The following is a 16689-nucleotide window of genomic DNA, read 5'->3' on the forward strand; positions in this document are numbered from 1 at the left end:
CTTAAAATTGACAGACTGGATCAGGAAAAACCAAAGTCCAAACCACCACGTGTAACTGTAGATATGTTCAGAATCAGCATTAAGTGGAAGCATATTTATACTATGACACATGATCTTTCAAAGGCAATCACAGACCTGCTAAAGCCACAGGTTTTGATTCTCACATGGTAAGCCACTACACCCAGCAAGACAAAAGGTAAACACAAACTGCCTCTGTTCCCATTTCCTTTTTGTAGGTCAGTAAGCAGTAATTACAAGGAAGTCTGCACAACTTTATTGCCAAGGACAGACATACGATCTAGTGCAACTCTTAAAACACTTCTGTGATAAACAAAGCACATCAGTAAGAGAACAAAACCAATTTCACTGCAGCATCGTTATATACATAGCCTGTCACCGAGAGCGCTTAAGTCACAGCATTAGATCTTGGGTTTCTGACGATCACATCAAGCTTCTCTGCAAAACCACACTACCCCAAAATATTTGAAGTGCAGACGCTACAAATTCAGTGAAGTTGCAGACGGTTTTCAGTTATTGAAGTTTTAATGAATGGTACTGTGAGGTAGTATTTCTTTAATACAAAGAAAAGAACGGGAAGGTTTTATGACATTTACTAAAATCTCACTCCTTCCTTCTTTCAATAAAACATAAGACCAGAAGTGGAAAAATGCTGAACATTATTTGGTTTTGGATTTCTGCTCATTAAGGAAGAAGGTGACAAGAGTGAACCATGGATATATTCACAGTCATAGTGACTGAACACTTTTCTGAAAGTCTACCACATCGTTAACCAGCAGATTTTGTTACTTTTGGGATACTGAACAATTTTGAAAATAAGAGTAGGAAAACATCCTTGTGAAAAACTTACTTCACTGCACCTCCATTGCCTTCATCATTGTCGGAGGAAGATGATGTAGAAGAGGCAGGAAAATAGGTTGAATCCACATGATTAGGACTCCCACTCTGAGCTGGATTTATTGGAGAAGATCGTTCATACAATGGTGTATGTTTTCCTTCATGAGGAATGTTACTGTAGTTGTTCTGCTCAGAAAGATTTTTTCCACCTGTTTCCAAGGTGATGGCTGGCTCAGAGAGAGTGTATGGGTATGGACCCTGACCTTGGGCACCACCCTGATTGGACATCTGCTGGGCCTAAAATACAGCAATATTTCCTAAATAAAGGTAACAGTAAGGATCATCTTTAAAAAAACAAGTATACTATTTATCCAAGTACATTTTCCAAACGTGCACATGAAATCTCAGCTATCTTGGGCATCCACATAACTTGTTGCACCACAGTCCTTGGCTTCTTTATAGCTTCAGGGTGAAAATGCAATCAGTGAACACTCAGGCCAAAAAAGTTAGACGTAACCTTTCCCACCTAGATTTTAATTCAATGAGCATGATAGGTTTCTCTCAAGGAGAAGGGCAGAGGGATACACTTACCACAGGTTTTGCTTGTAGTGAGGTCTGTGGAATGTTAAGCATCTGAGAAGGAACATATGGTGGCACTATCCCAGGCATTCCAAACTGATTTGGTCTGGCTGCTGCATTGCAAACGGGGAGGAGAAATAACAAACAGGGGGAAAAGAAAACCACTCATGAAAACGCTCACTATTTATTTGACATAATTTTTACCTTTTTTTTTTTTCCTTTTGCTTTCATGGTTTATTTTTTCCTGCTCTGTTAACAGTTCTCCACTATGCCTTAAGCGAGTTTCATTCATTTTTTAACTCATAATAGAAATATTCTGTAGCTTGTGAAGTCTGTTTTACTTGCCTCATGTTCTCTCAATTGTTTTCCTCTCTCACTACTGTACAATGATTTTATTCTACCTGAAAACCAAAGGAAGCTTCAAAGAAAAAAAGCCCAAGAGATGTGATAAGCAAGCAGCAGGCAAAAAACAATGTCACAAATACATGTAACACTGGCACATTCTATCACTTGAATACTGGATCTAGCATAGCCTTAATACACTTTTCATTGTAGCTTTTTGAATGCTAAAAAAAAAAAAAAAAAAAGCATACCAGTACAGGAACAAAGTCTTCAGAAAATTCCGGCTCAAATTACATTTTAATGTTAAGAATGAGGTGTATGTGCTAAGTACTATGGTCACAGGGTTAGTTTGTAAACCTTGGAACAATCTGAGATGGGTATCAATTAGTGTACAGCTTAAGCACGTGTTATGACATCAAAAAAATCAAAGGCTAGGAAAGGATTTCTAGAAAACATCAGGTAAGTCCAGTGAAGAGTATGAAATATAATTTGTGGAAAAGAAATAGAAATTGACTTCACAACTGGAAGTAGACATCAGTTTTCATTCATTTCCAGCACTACATTTGGATGCTACCTAATGCTTAGAACTGACTCAGCAGCAGCCAAGAGGAAAGTAAGTTCAGGTTGTTAATCTTTCCGGTATAAGAGCACAACCTCTGCAAAGACTCTGAGAAAACTTTTTTTTAATAACACTGTATTCAAACGTTAATGAATACTGCCTGAGTGTATGTTTTTATAAGACCCTACTAATAATCTAGGGTTATTATAATAATAATTTAGGGTTACGTCAGGTTTTAGTTAAAGTGAGAAGTTTTATTTTCTTAATTACTTACCTATGTAATGTGGTGGATGAAATGGCATAGGTTTATTAGTTGCTGAGTAATAAGCAACTGCTCTCTTAAATCGAGTAACTTTGTCATCTGTTCTAGACTAAAATAAATAAATACAAAAAGAAATATCTATCAGGATCAGATCCAGGCATGACATCTACAGGTAAGCACAGCACTGCAGAGTAGTCAACTATAGTCAACTATATGTGATATATCACATACAGTATTAATGCCTATGGAGCCATGGAGACTCACCCTCACAAAAAATACTACGTCAGCCCCTGTAAGGATGAAGCTTGAAAAACACTACATATCTTCACGTACACAAAGCCAGACTACAAAACCTCTTCGGTTATCAAGCAAAGCACTGCAACTAAGTGTAATAATTTTGCCTTCCAAAAAAGCAGACAATTACATTAGGGTACCTATGACACTGCATACAAGAACAGATTCCTGTATCACCTGATTCAAGACCCTACTTTTACTGAATGTAATTGTGCAACACAAATATAGGGCACAACTGTTTAAAGCAAACAACAAATAATATTTTCTTCATACTTTACCTGTGAGTGCTGAAAAACGTCTTTTGCTATGGCATCCAAATCAGTGGTGTCCTGAATATTACGGACGTAGTCAGCTACAGCTTTGATCACTACGTCACAAGGTGGTAAAACTAACTGGTGAGCACGTACCTATGAAAACAAACATGTTAATATGAGATAACAGGATAGATAACATAGTCCAAGATCCTTCAGTTGCGTAGTAAAGAATTAATCCAAATGTTCATTGAAAGTATATTCAATGATGTCTATGTCAGCAGATTTAGGAGCTAAACATTTTGGGGGTTTGCACCTTGCTTTCAAAACTTCAAGTCAAACAATGACTCATGTATTTCACATCTACAGTACATATATATATATATATATCTACATATGTGTAAGAGAAACCTCACCTCTATGTAAATATTTGCTGCTTAAGTACCAGGTCCAACAACAGACAAGGTCAACAATGCTAATTATTATACTGCTTTCCAGTTGGACATTTCCTCTAAAATAAAATGCTTTAACAATATGAACATATGCATTTTATAGAGAGAAAATAATCAATTTTCTACCCTCAGATACCAGATGTATCTGGCATCTTATACTAACTGACTATTCTGAGTGCACAAGAAACATGCAAGTAAAAGTGTGCTAAAAATTTCCCTCAAGCTTATGACTGAGTCCCTCCATACATTTTTGTCTACAGAACCCAGAAGTACAGTCTACTCAAGATCTTAGGAAAATAATGAATTCCCATTGATTCACTGGTCATTGACTCAGGCCACGGGTTTGAGAAGATAAGAATCGCTCTGGATGTTACAGCACAAGAACTCTGTTTGTAGTAGAAAGAAAGAGCTGGAAGAACTTTGTGGGATGACTTCCAAAGCCTCTGCAGCTCCCACAGTTCAGCAGCTGACAACTGCAGATGGTTCCGCTGCTGTGCCAGAAAGTTTTAGACTCAGATCTTCGGCCTGAACCCTTCCAGTGTTTGCATGGAGAAAGGAAGGAAACCGGATAGCCCTGGAAATCCTGGCCTTCCATCTCCACTCTGTCAATAGGCTCCTCTATATCTAGCGTCCTGAAAATAATCTAAGGATTATTCAGCGTATGATTACGGGAATTACCTCTCTTATATGCACTACATGATCCTGTATGCACTACAGGAAGCTCAGGCCAAGCAACCACCACAGCCCACTGTGAAGTTAAAAGCTGTGAGCTGCGCTGGAGCTGTGTCTCAAGAGCCACTCGCTGCAGGCAGGTCGCTGCCTTCCGGCTGCTCTGTGCAAAGTGGGCAGAAGAAAGGCCTCGCCTCCAACTGCATGCCCTACATTTCAGGGAAAGCCTGAGGAGCTTGTTAAAATGTCTGTCTGGAACAATTCTGGAGCACTCTATCAGCAGCTCTACGGGCAGCTAGGTTTTTAACTTTTATCTGCCCACTTCAAATATACAGGTGTGATTCAAGATCTGAGAGGTCACAATTATTTTGCTTAAGAGCTCTAGTTTTAAGATACGAGAAAATGTAAAAAAATCCTTATGCTTGCATTCTACAGAGGTACCACACTTTACTAAAAATACTGCAATTCAGCCTTGTCAGAAATGTGTATGCAGAATTCTTATTAACACTTCACTAGGCTTAGCTTCGCAACTTGAAATCCACAACACAAGCACTTTTTCTTTCATATGCAGTCCACCACATTACTTTCTCTCCTCTGCATGTATTTGATCATTTATTATGCGCTCTCTTACACTGCTTTAATATTTAGACCGTGGAAATTTTGCTCAGATTCCCATTCGTATTAATTTCCTTCCCCTTGCCTACTTTCTAGAATTGTCAAGACACTCATTCTGTATCTGGATGTTCTCTGCCTAGAATGAGCTCCGCATTTTATAAGCCTGAACAAAGAACAGTCTGATTTAGTTCAGTCAGTGGCACAACAGTTTTTTTAATTACTATTTTAATTTTTGCAGACTAAATTTAAATTACCAGTGGCATGCAATCCAAATGTACAGAGTAATCCCATAGATCACACTCACACATAAGCTTACAGACTCAAAGACTGATAAGAGATTTTTGCTCCAATCTGCAAGCAGATCAAATAGCTTCTCTTCCCTCTGATAACCTAAGCTGTTCTAGGAATACCTACCATTTTATTTGTACACATAACAATTACACATCTCTAAAGCAGCAGAGTCATAACATAGCTATGTCATGTTAGATGTGCTCTCTGCAGAGCACCTTGGAGAAATCCACATTACTGCTTAAGTGTTCTTGCAATGTCTGCTTCAGAATTCAGATGGTGAAGAGAATAAGCAGTACCATCAGGTTTATGTCATTTCCAATATAGTAATATTTTTAAAACATTAAACTGCATCAAGAGAAGATACTGCGACACTCAGACATTCAGCTCACACTGTGCAAGTCCAAAGCTCAAGTGAGATGAATTAAGGGCTTACTATGCGTACCATAGCTGCTCTTAAACCAACAGCCTGAGGACCTCAGTGGGGCATACTCTCAACTCCTGATTTGAGGCCTTTTTAGAGTGCAGATTTACAGTATTACAGATTTTGAGATATTTCAGACATCTGGTTTTTCTTTCTTTTCTCTGTTTTAGAAGATACTTGGCCCGTAAGTGAGAACACCTTCAAAATGAAATGTACTGTGAGCTCCACAGAAACCAAAACAGAGAAGTGGAGAAATGAGATCAACTTTCCCATTAGTAAGAAGATTCCTACTCATTTTAGAACTTTCTAGCAATCCAAAATTTCAGTTTTGCACTGGATCAGAAATGAGTTTCTAATCATGTGTGAATTAAAATATATTATTATTAGGCATTTATTAGGTATGGGAAAAATAAGAGAGCAGTAAAATTCACAGAAAATCTGTTAATTATTCAAACTTGCCGTTAGCTGCACTTAAAGAATTTCAGAACAAAATCAGAGTCGTACTTCCCCAGTTTTTTTTAAGGTTTCCTCATAGAAGCTGATTTTTTCCTTCTCATCCACAGAAGAGTTTCATACAAACAACATGAAAAATGAATTTTGAAAAGGCAAACATGGAGGTAGATTACATTTTCTAACCTCATTCCTTCAACATGTGTGACATCTGAAAAATGCATTTACCTAGTTCTAAAGAGACTCATTTTATGAAGGACCGCTGACAAGAATCACAAGCAACCTACTAATGCACTTTGGCAGAATTAAGTTGGGAGAGGAAATTAATCCTACAAAGGTATTTGTCAAAGTGAGAGGCTGAGAGCAACATTACAAGCCTCGAAGCTAAAAGATAACATTTTTTAAAAAGCCTTCGTTTTGACAAAATCAACTTGTAAAACTGCGTTGTCAGAAGGGAAAAGGCTCACATAGATAGAACTCCACTGGATTATTAGGATAGTGTAGGAAGCACTTAAGCTACACTTGGAAAAACTTGCCCATTCAGGGACAACTAGAGTTGCCACCATCTCCTGGCCACAAAGCCTTTAAAGGCTAATCAACACTGGTACTTGCGTTTACCATTGTGCCTGCTGGAAACAGATAATCAGTTTACTTTTATTTTCAAAGCACTGAAAAAAGAGACTTTGAAAGTTTAGTTACTGTGCAGTGACACACAAGGAACATTTTTTACATCGGTGAGAGAAAAGGCTGAAGACCTGAGGAATCCAAGTTATCTGGGTTTTGTTATTTTTGTGTAGTAATTTCTACTGAGATCCCATCCAAACAGTTTGCATCTTGTCTCAGCATGTGAAAGTTACATATAAGGGAAGAGCACAAGCATAAAGTCAAGGGATGACACAGGCACATAGAGTATAAGAGGATCTGCATGACACTCCTGAACAGCAGCATGAACTTGAGTTGCCATCCTGGAAGACCTAGACAAGCAAGTGGAACAGGCCACCAGGAACCTTAAGCAATTCAGCAAGTACAAACGCAAGCATTGCATCTGGTCACTATGCAGGCTGGAGCTGTGCCATGGAAGCCTGAGGCAAACCAAAGATGAGCCAGCAAGGCAGAGAGCAGAGGGCAGCTGGGGCCAGGCCGGCATCCCAAGAGTACAGCTAGCTGACCTATCTTGGGAGGGTTCCTGCTCCTAGGAGCTCATTATATCACCTCCCTAACAGCGCATTCAGCTTTGGGCTCCCAGTACGAGACAGAGGTCAAGAAAGCAGAGCAAGTTCAGCTGAAAACCATGAAGACTGTGAAGGAGTTGGAGAGCTTGGTTTGTGAGAAGAGGCTGAGGGACTGAGGCTTAGTCAGCCTGGCTGAGACAAAGCTGTGGGGAGTACCTTGGAGCAGCCTTCAAATACCCACTAAAAGGCTATTAAAAGCACACAGACTTTGCATAGTTGTGCACTGCAGAAAGACAACAGATAAAAGGCACAGACAGACACAAGATGGGTCCAGCTCGTGTGCCAGGAAAAACATTCTTCCCATGGGGATTGTCAAGCTGTGGAACAGACTGCCCAGACAAGTTGTGTAATCTCCAACCGCAGAGGTTTTCAAGGCAAGTCTAGGTAAAGCACTGAGCAACCTGTTCTGACCTCAAGTTGACCATGTTTTGAACAGGAGTTTGGACTGGATGACCTCTCAAGGCCCTTTCCAGCCTGAATCACCACTGTGATGACCCTTCATGTTCAGCACGAGAACACTTTAAGCATATTTTAAGAGTTGCATCTGATCACATCAAGCACCTATTTAGCTTACTAGTCTCCCTCTGGCAGACATCCTCTGAAGTCAATGGAGAAAGACAAGAACGTGGAACAATTCACAGAAGCAGCCTAAGTACCCAAGTATTTCTGGATTGCCTTCTGGAAGCATCTCTTTTTGTTCCTGTACTGCGAAGCCAAGGAGATTAGACAGATAATTTTGCTGGGTAAAAATAGATTTGATAAATTGTATGGTGGACATATCAAGGGCTTGCCAAAGAGTTCAGCAAATCCATCCTTTCAAATCCATCCTAACAGGAAGATAATCCATCACAAATGAAGACATCCATCTCATACAGTTTCCCTGCATACTCTTCTCCTTCCAAAAAGGGAAGTTTGCTAAGGCTCGTTTCTAAGATTACCTTTCCCTTGCATATACAGAGTTTGCATTTCTTTGATGCTGTGTTCTTCCAGATCAACACCAACTCATTCTAGAGATAAGAACTGTCCCACCTAATTCAATTCTGACGCAAAAATACATTGACTTTGAAGTTCTATTCTGTAGCAAGCTTTCCAGAACAGAAAGCAATTTTTTTTCCTAGATCTCTCAAAAATAAATCCTGAAGCACACAGATAAAACACAGTACAGTGCTAGCTTCCACACCAGGTCTAGCAACTGAATTCTTTCTCAGGAGTTCTAAGAACTCTTCTCATTTCAATTTCAAGTAATCTCATTTAAATTTGTTGATAGAATTTCACTGTTGCTGCTGTTGGCACCTTATGACAGTTGCTGTCATAAGATGCTGTCATTGACAGTTAGGTCCACTTCCACTCTGCCAGACAAGCCAATTTTCTACCGGTGAAGACTGATAATCTTATTCTACGTCATACTTGGTGAACTAGTAAAGCTTCTATTCTAGGAAGAGTAACCATTCTGTCTTATTAAAAAAAAAAAAAAGCTTGAGAAGAAATGAAAAAAATAAATTGTATGTTACTATCTGTCATAGATCTCACTGACAAGCAACTAATCAACCACTAGGAACTGTAACTCTTAGCACTGATGTTCGAGATTATACTTAGATATAAAAGATTAAAATATTTATGCAACAGTACGACTTTTAAATACTAAATGAGCTTAATGAGGTGTGGAATAAGAGCCCTGGGCTTGGAAAATCCTTACCAGAAACTCTGAATAGAGGCAAAAAAGCAAGATTTGATAGTATAGGCCCTATCTATCCCAACCCTTTCTAACTTCCAAGATAGCTTTTGATTTTTTTAACCTTACTGAAATTACTTCATGCTCTTTAACTTATGGCTGACATATACGTGCCTCAAGTTTTATTAAACATCCACAAAATTTAGAAGCAGAGTTGTTTTCTGTACATCTGCAATTAACAAAAGCTATCTCCACAGAGATAGATGTAATGACATCACTGAGATGCATCATATGAAATAAAATTGAGCGAAGATCTACTGAAGCAAATTATGATTTCGAACCACGAGGTGCAGCTGAAACTGAAGCTAAAAACCCAGGCTGTTCCATGACCAGTAACTAATGGGAGACTGGTGACCTTTCTGCCTCAGCCCAGCTTCTTTGACACTTCTGACACGGATATCAGTCAGGAGACAGTAACACTGCAGCTATGCATTTAATAATTGACCAGCCAGCTGCTGTGAAATGAAGCAATATGCCAGCATTTTCCCTCACTAAGGGCAATAATTTGGGTCTTTTTCATCAATAATAGTGTATCAGCTTTCACACAGCTCACAACAATCAGATGGGAACTACTTTCAAATCTGATTATATTGGTCAAGAGATTAAACAAAGGGAGGACTGCCTAAATCAGCCCAATGATCTCTTACGAAACAAATTTCATTTCCTTAGGATGTCAGGTAAAAAAAACTCAATCGGTGCTTTCACTGAAAATGTAAATGCATAAGCAAAGACGACAAAGTCTAATTTGCATTCTAGTGGAGTAACTCAGTAAGCATTTAGAAGGCTTTTCAAAAGATCTCTGCAATCGTACTCCGATCTTCCTACAATATAGATCTACTCAGTCTGAAACTCAAGAAAGTACCCTACACATCTGAAAGTTTTATCAAGCACTTTGAGAGAAGTCCTACATCTCACCCAGCCTAGTCAAAAATGAAAATACAGACACAATCCTTCATTCTTTCATTTTTTCACCTCAAATATCAGAAGGCTGTGGCAAACATGCATGTTTGTATTGTTTTATGACTACGACACGCTGACACTTACCTTCCTAAAATCAGGAGCGATAACAAAAAACAAAAACCTTGAACAAAATAAGTTTAATTTTTTCAGTGCTTAAGAAACATTAGGAGTGTCAACAAAAAAAAGCTTACAGAATTTACAAAAAGCAAATTCATTTGCTATATGGAATACCTTAAGAGAAAAAGACATGTCTGTTGTGGAAGAGGAAAAGAAAGATCACTATTACTCCATTCTCAGTGTGTCCAGACTCCCTCTTATAGCTTCTTGGCAGATGCACAAAGCAAGTTTGATGAAGCAGCAGAACAGACATACTGTAAACTAAGAGCACCAGACAAGCTACTTGCCTCAGAAAAAAAAAACAAAATAACACAACCTACTGAACACAGACCACAATTGATTTTCTTGCACAACCCAAACTGGTATATTTCCACCTTAATTTAACAGGTTCAGGCAACTAACAGTTACACACAAACTCAGATTAACAGAATATAATTTAGTAGGAAGATACCCTGCTAATTATTTCTGATGGTTGAAGAACATGACTAGAGTAAAACACTCTCCTCTAAAAAAATAATAAATAAATAGAGAGAAGCTACATCTCAAAGTGAAACCACATAGAGAAGCTATTGGGAGTACAGCTCACGTAGCTGAAGGGGAATGAGGGAGATCACAAAGGCTAAGTTTAGTCTGGTAAGGCTAATCACCCCAAGTATGCTCTGCAGTCAACAGAGAGGAACACCAGAGAATGACTGAGAACAAGCACTTTGCATAGCTGCTGTGACTCAAAAATCTGCATGAGCCATGCAGGCTAACCTGAGCCTTTCTGAGTAAGCCTCCTCTTGACCTTTATTGTATTAGCAAAACATCTGAAGTAATAATCTATTACACAGCTCCGATTAACTGTCATGACTGATTTTAGCTAAATTGCTAGCAGTTACATAAAACCGTACCTTAAGTGAAGCTAGTGGATGTTCTGGACCAAGTAAACTCCAATGAAATGAAGCCAAATCTTCATCAGGTAGAATATGATTACCTAGAAAAAATACAGAGCTTTATTTCAGAAATGCACCTTAAAATATTACACACTGATTCTACATGCAGCAAAACAAATCTGCAATCAGTCCCCAGTTCCCAAAAAATATGTTTACCTACAAGGGATTAAACCTGCATGTATCTTTCTGTTACTCGACAAAAGCCTCACTAGTATTACCATTCCCACAAAACACACTTCCCTCTGTCCAAGAAGCACTGTTCAGGAAACCCAGGTCACCTAGAGAAGCAACAGAGCCAATCACAACACATAGCATCAACCTCATCTGGCATGTCTCATTAGAGGATCCTTAAAAGGCTTTCATAATTGAGGTGCGGTGGTACACAAACACACTCTGCTGCTCTCCAAGTTGGAAAGCCCATCCTGCATCCCAGCACGTTCTGTTAGCAATGCACATCCAGGCACATTTATCTAGCCCTTGGCAACACCAGCAGCTTCAGTAACACTTGGAGGATCCCAGTTCCTAAAGATTCTTTCACTGACCTACTAAGTCAGACAAGGGCTGATGGCATCAAAGTGATTTGGAACTTCTTACTTGCTCCAATGAGCAAAGACGATAGCTCTAACTACCAGACTGTTCACACCACATGGAAGATCACTTAAAAGATTGTTTGTTTTACAGAGCACATTATGTTCATAAAAAAAAAAAATCTTAGAAGGACACACTTTGAACACGTGAATTAATTGAAGGCTAACTAATCATCCTCTGACAGAGTTCAGTGTCTGTGACTCCAAACTTCGTAAAGAACAAGACAGAACATGTTGTTACACTTTTGGTAGAAAACTTACAAATATCCTCAATGCTTGTTTTTGATAAAGTAGCAGATGAGCAATGAAGTACAATTTTCACTATTATCAATACACTTCTAGGTGGGATGGTTTGGTTTTTTTTTTCTGTGTTCCAGTTTGCACAATATCTCAAGCTTTCACCTAACTCAAATAATGCAACAGTGCTAAATTAGCCACAAGAATTTTCTTAATATTTTGCCTGGGAAATATCTGAATTTGCTTTTAATGCTCTGCAACACGTGAAAATTAAGAAAGCTGTCCACTGCCTGGTGGCTAAAGGGTATCTTCTAGAGAGGGAAGTCTTGTCCAATCAGTACGTCACCTCTTCCCAGGGTCTCCAGCAGGAAGACATTATAATCTTTATTCATTAGGAGCTAAACCTGAAACCTCAGAAAGATTCAACAGGTTTGTCTGTAACAGCCACATTCTTACTAATCTAATCAAGTTAGGATTAGACAGCCATCATAATGCAGGTCTGGGAAAAATCAATTACAGTCAGGCCATTACACGTTTTCATACTAACTAATGGCAACTCCTGCAGATTCTAAGATTATCTTAAAATAGTCAGAGCTTCTCTCTCATCTACGAAAACTTCAATCTTGTTTGGTCTCCATCTGTCATTTCAGTTAATTCCATCCTCTCCCACACACATATTTGACAGTCTGACCATTTGATCAATTCCCACAACGTGCAGGGTTGTGGCATTCAGTATGCTGAAGCGCAGCAGTATCTTCCATGCTCAGGTCACAGATGTTGCTGTACTTACCTTAACTGGCTCTAAAATTTTATTGAGAAACAGAACGAGCCTACATACACACGTTACAAAGTACTGCCACAGCGGGAAAGAGATCAACGTTATATAAGCAACCTCTATTTCTTGACTTGGCTGAACAACCTCAACATATATTGATTTTTCCCATTTTAATGGTTTATTATAATGTATGCCTTAGGTTGTTTTAATTTTTTTTTTTAAAGCAATCAGAAACTAATAAAAGCCACTGCCCTTTTTAAAGAGTTCACCAATGTACAGCCCTTATCCTCACACTGTTCGTTTTTCTTTTCACTCCCCCTCACCTTTGTTTTGTTGTTTCATTTTTTTTTTTAAACAATTCTTAGGTACCTCAATCAAAAATTACAAAAGAACCAAAGTCAACTCCCTGTTTATATCAACAGGGATTAGGATAGAAGTTTAAATGGGAAGTTGTAAGAAGGAAAAACCTATTAGAACTAATAAACAAACCCTTCCTTTAAAAATCCGCCTGGTTGGCACATTCACAAAACCATTTTGCTGGATACTCACATACAGAGATGGTACCCAGAAATGTAACTCAATCCCAAAGAATTTGCTATCAAGAATGTTTTCTTTTACTGCCCATTTAGGCGCCCTTTCACACACCCCTCCTACTGTTGAGTGTTTGACAAAATCCTTCAAGACTTTTCGACTCTTCACCCTTTAAGTTAATGACAAGAAAGCATCTGAAAACAAGCAGTTGAGTTGTCTCTACACAGGGAAAGTGATTTGCAGACCTGAAGCTGAATACTGATAGAGCTTTTCTGACAATTCTGTCCATCACTGCGTAACTGTAAGCGTTAGACCAGCAGCTTCACTGCTGTTATTTCAGAATACATTAATTTATTCCAAAACAAACCACTAGCACCAGCAGTAGTTTGTGTCCTTGTGCCCAGAATTGAAGAGCATACACCTTCCCATGTAATCAAGTGCTCACTTATACTTTCCCATTGTGCTTTCCTTCAGTCTACTTACAACATTCAAAAGACACCCAAAGAGGCCATGGGAACAAAGGCAGAACAGACACTCAAGTCCTCAGATAGATAGACAGATAATAGATCTGAATAAGCAAGCCTGCTTAACACGTTGCACACTATGCACAATTATGTGCAAATATGCATTCAATATATCATTAAAAAACCAACTTACTTTATTTCTAAGGATGTCGAAGTTGAGAAGCGTTGCTGGTACTTCAAATCGAACAGTATCTGTTTGTTGTAAGCTTATACAAACTTTGTTTATATCACCAAATACCTAGCTTTCATAACATTCACTAATATACCAAATTACTCATCGCAGTAAGAACTCAGAATATCTTCTGTTCTATTTTGCTTACTCATACTGAATGCACACACCAAGGAATACACAAAGCTAAACTTCTATCATCTGAACTGCTTTCTGAACCTCTGTATCTATTTGGGGAAAAAAAACTACAAAATACTAACGATTTGAAGTGACCCAGGGTTTTTTCCTCTTATAAGCAAATAAAAATATTTTGCCATGCATGACATCAAGAGAAAATATTCAGAAGCTTCTTCCAGAAAATTTCAAAACCTTCCAAAAAAAAAAAGTCACTAGTGTATTTTTTGCACAACAATTAATGTAACGCGTCTTAACTGGCCAAGCAACTGTAAGGCTCTCACAAGTTAAAACATCATCATTAACACATACTTCACATTAATTCTATATAGCATATCTGCAACTGGTTTTCAAACAGTAATTCTTACTCACTGAATTGGCATTCAACAACTTATTTATAGAATCCAAAACAAAGCCCAGCAATAGTGGATTGCAGTGTAATTTACGCAGCTTTTGTTTTAAGCTGCAGCTCAGCCAATCATCTGCCACTCTTCCCCACAGCCAGGTAACAGCTCTCAATAGGCAAAAAGCACACCAACAAAACCCAGCTCCAGCTAGTCAAACACCTGCGGCTTCCTGCTCTGAGACAACTCTGCTTCTTTCCCTCCTATACAGAAAGTATCTGCCTGCACTAGAAACAACTTAATTTTAAAGACTATTAAAATATCTTTATGCTAAGGCAATGTCACATAAGCCTTTCTCATCTGCAGCTTTCGAATAAGACTTATGTTTATATCACCAAAATACAAAGTCAGTGAGAAAACAAAATGAAAATCCATTTTGCTCAATTTCTCTGTTCGGTTCGACATGATCAGAAACATGGCTACTCTGTGTTTATTAACCTAAATAAAGTCAAAATACTCTTAGAAATAAATCTTACTCGTTGGAGTGAACTCTTATTAGCCATTAATTCATTCTTCCATCCAAGACTGTCTGACCAACCACTATGCCATAGCACTGCAGGGGCAATATAGCCTGTTAAAACCGTCCCATTTCAGCAGAGATGTGAAACTCAAGCAAGCCTGATCTGTGGCCCTTAAAAATCCTGCCCCACCTAGCCTTAGAAGCAGAAGGACTAAAGAACTATCCAAACAAAGCTGGTGGAGCAGAGAGAGGCTGATCATTCAGACTTTCTGTGGTGATTTACTGAATTTTACCGAATTTCTAATGCAGCTGTCATATTCATTCAATATTTATCCGGAGGGGGAAAAGTCCCTGCAATGCAAAAATCTGCACTTAAATACGTGATTTTGAAGATACAGAAGTACACTTTTCCAGTCTGAAAACTGTATTATTAAAATCAGACCATGTGTGTGCAATGGCAGATCAGAGCCAGTAGAACCAAGTGTCCTGAATTCCCCTCTCCGCCCCCAACACTGAGAACATTTTGGCAAGGCAGAGCTTCACAGAATTCTTACTTCCTACTCCTGTTTTCATACAGCCACAGTCCGCATCACTCACAGGTTGCTACAAATTTGGCATCTGCCTGACCTCATTAAAAATAAAAAATAAATAAAACAAATTGCATCCTACCTCAAGAGCAGCCAGAATGACTAAAACAAAGGCATGGTTTTGCTGAGATGCTTTGTCAGATCACACACGCTTTAAAACGTTTAATAGGAACTGAAATCATAAGTCTGACTGCTAGCACCAAGTTCCTTCATTACTTCACTTACCTAAAAGAGCAGCAAAAATAGGAAAGCGATTTGGATTCAGGTCCAGTTGCTTGGCAACTTCATGCATTAGGTATTGGCTTGTTGTGAGACTTTTCCCATTACGGCTCAGTTTTAGGGCATGGGCACTGAAATAGTACGGGATGTTGCACAATGCATAATCGGAGTCATATGCAACCAAACCATGGAAACCTTTTTCTCTGCAGAAAGCAATTACTTCTTGATGATGATCCTCAATGCTCTGTGCAACCTGTAGTGGAAGACAGAGTAATTAGCGACAGTGCGAAATGGCAGCACTGATTCAGCACATATACTACGATATGTTGCGTCCTTCTCAAACCACAAACGTGCATTTGAAACACCTGCAGAATATTGACAGTAATTAGAAAATTCGACGACACGGCACAGACGGACAGGCTGCAAGGAGTGCTCGGGAGCACAGCGCCAAGTGCTGCAGGCCTACACACTGGAGTGCGTTATGCATTGCTCAGCCCATCTGAAGTAACTGTTTATTAACAGGAACACTCAAGCTCTAAACACATTACTGCAGCAAAGCCTGTGTTAGCTCCAGGAAAACAGCCCTCTGGCTGCGGCTACTCAGCAGTTCCAAGCCAAAGTGCCCCACAACAGCACCCCTACCACGAGATCACTTATCAAGCTTTATGGCCCTGTCCTAACAGTAACAAACTATCCCAAGACAGCAGGGGTAATTTTCTTAAACTTCCAAACGCCCGTGTGCCCTGTGAAGCCCAACTGCTTCCTCTTTCCACCTTCAGATCCCTCTAAGACCACTCAATGCCTTCCCCATCTACACCAACAGGATCCAGCAATTCAGAAATCTTGCACGAGCTGTGCGCTGGCCCAACCCAGCCTCACCAGGCACTTCTGTAACAAGGTACACAGCAAGCTGTACCAGAACAGCAAAGCACAAACTGTGAGCTGAAGCCACTGCATGCACTGTAACGGTGGTACCAGTGCCAGAGCTGCTGCTTGCCTGCAGTCA

At 39.2% G+C, this 16689-nt stretch overlaps 1 protein-coding gene across 1 annotated transcript; it reads right to left on the bottom strand.

Moving 5' to 3' along the window:
* Positions 1-864: 864 nt before the first annotated feature.
* Positions 865-15903, bottom strand: LOC100543422 (constitutive coactivator of PPAR-gamma-like protein 1). The gene is made up of 6 exons (XM_031555543.1): positions 15690-15903; positions 10975-11057; positions 3170-3298; positions 2610-2706; positions 1447-1547; positions 865-1152 (listed from the first exon to the last, which is right to left on the bottom strand). Exons 1-6 carry the CDS (start codon positions 15754-15756, stop codon positions 865-867), a joined length of 765 nt encoding a protein of 254 aa, XP_031411403.1. The 5' UTR covers positions 15757-15903.
* Positions 15904-16689: the final 786 nt, after the last annotated feature.

The sequence above is a fragment of the Meleagris gallopavo genome, chromosome 14 (assembly GCF_000146605.3).
Source record: "Meleagris gallopavo isolate NT-WF06-2002-E0010 breed Aviagen turkey brand Nicholas breeding stock chromosome 14, Turkey_5.1, whole genome shotgun sequence".
NCBI classification, from domain to species: domain Eukaryota; kingdom Metazoa; phylum Chordata; class Aves; order Galliformes; family Phasianidae; genus Meleagris; species Meleagris gallopavo.

Coding starts and splice junctions, on each gene's coding strand:
- LOC100543422 (XM_031555543.1), bottom strand. CDS start 15,756: ATGCATGAAGTTGCCAAGCAACTGGACCTGAATCCAAATCGCTTTCCT. Junction 11,058..15,689: donor TATTTTTGCTGCTCTTTTAG/GTAAGTGAAGTA, acceptor TATTTTTTCTAG/GTAATCATATTCTACCTGAT. Junction 3,299..10,974: donor ATCCACTAGCTTCACTTAAG/GTACGGTTTTAT, acceptor TTGTTTTCATAG/GTACGTGCTCACCAGTTAGT.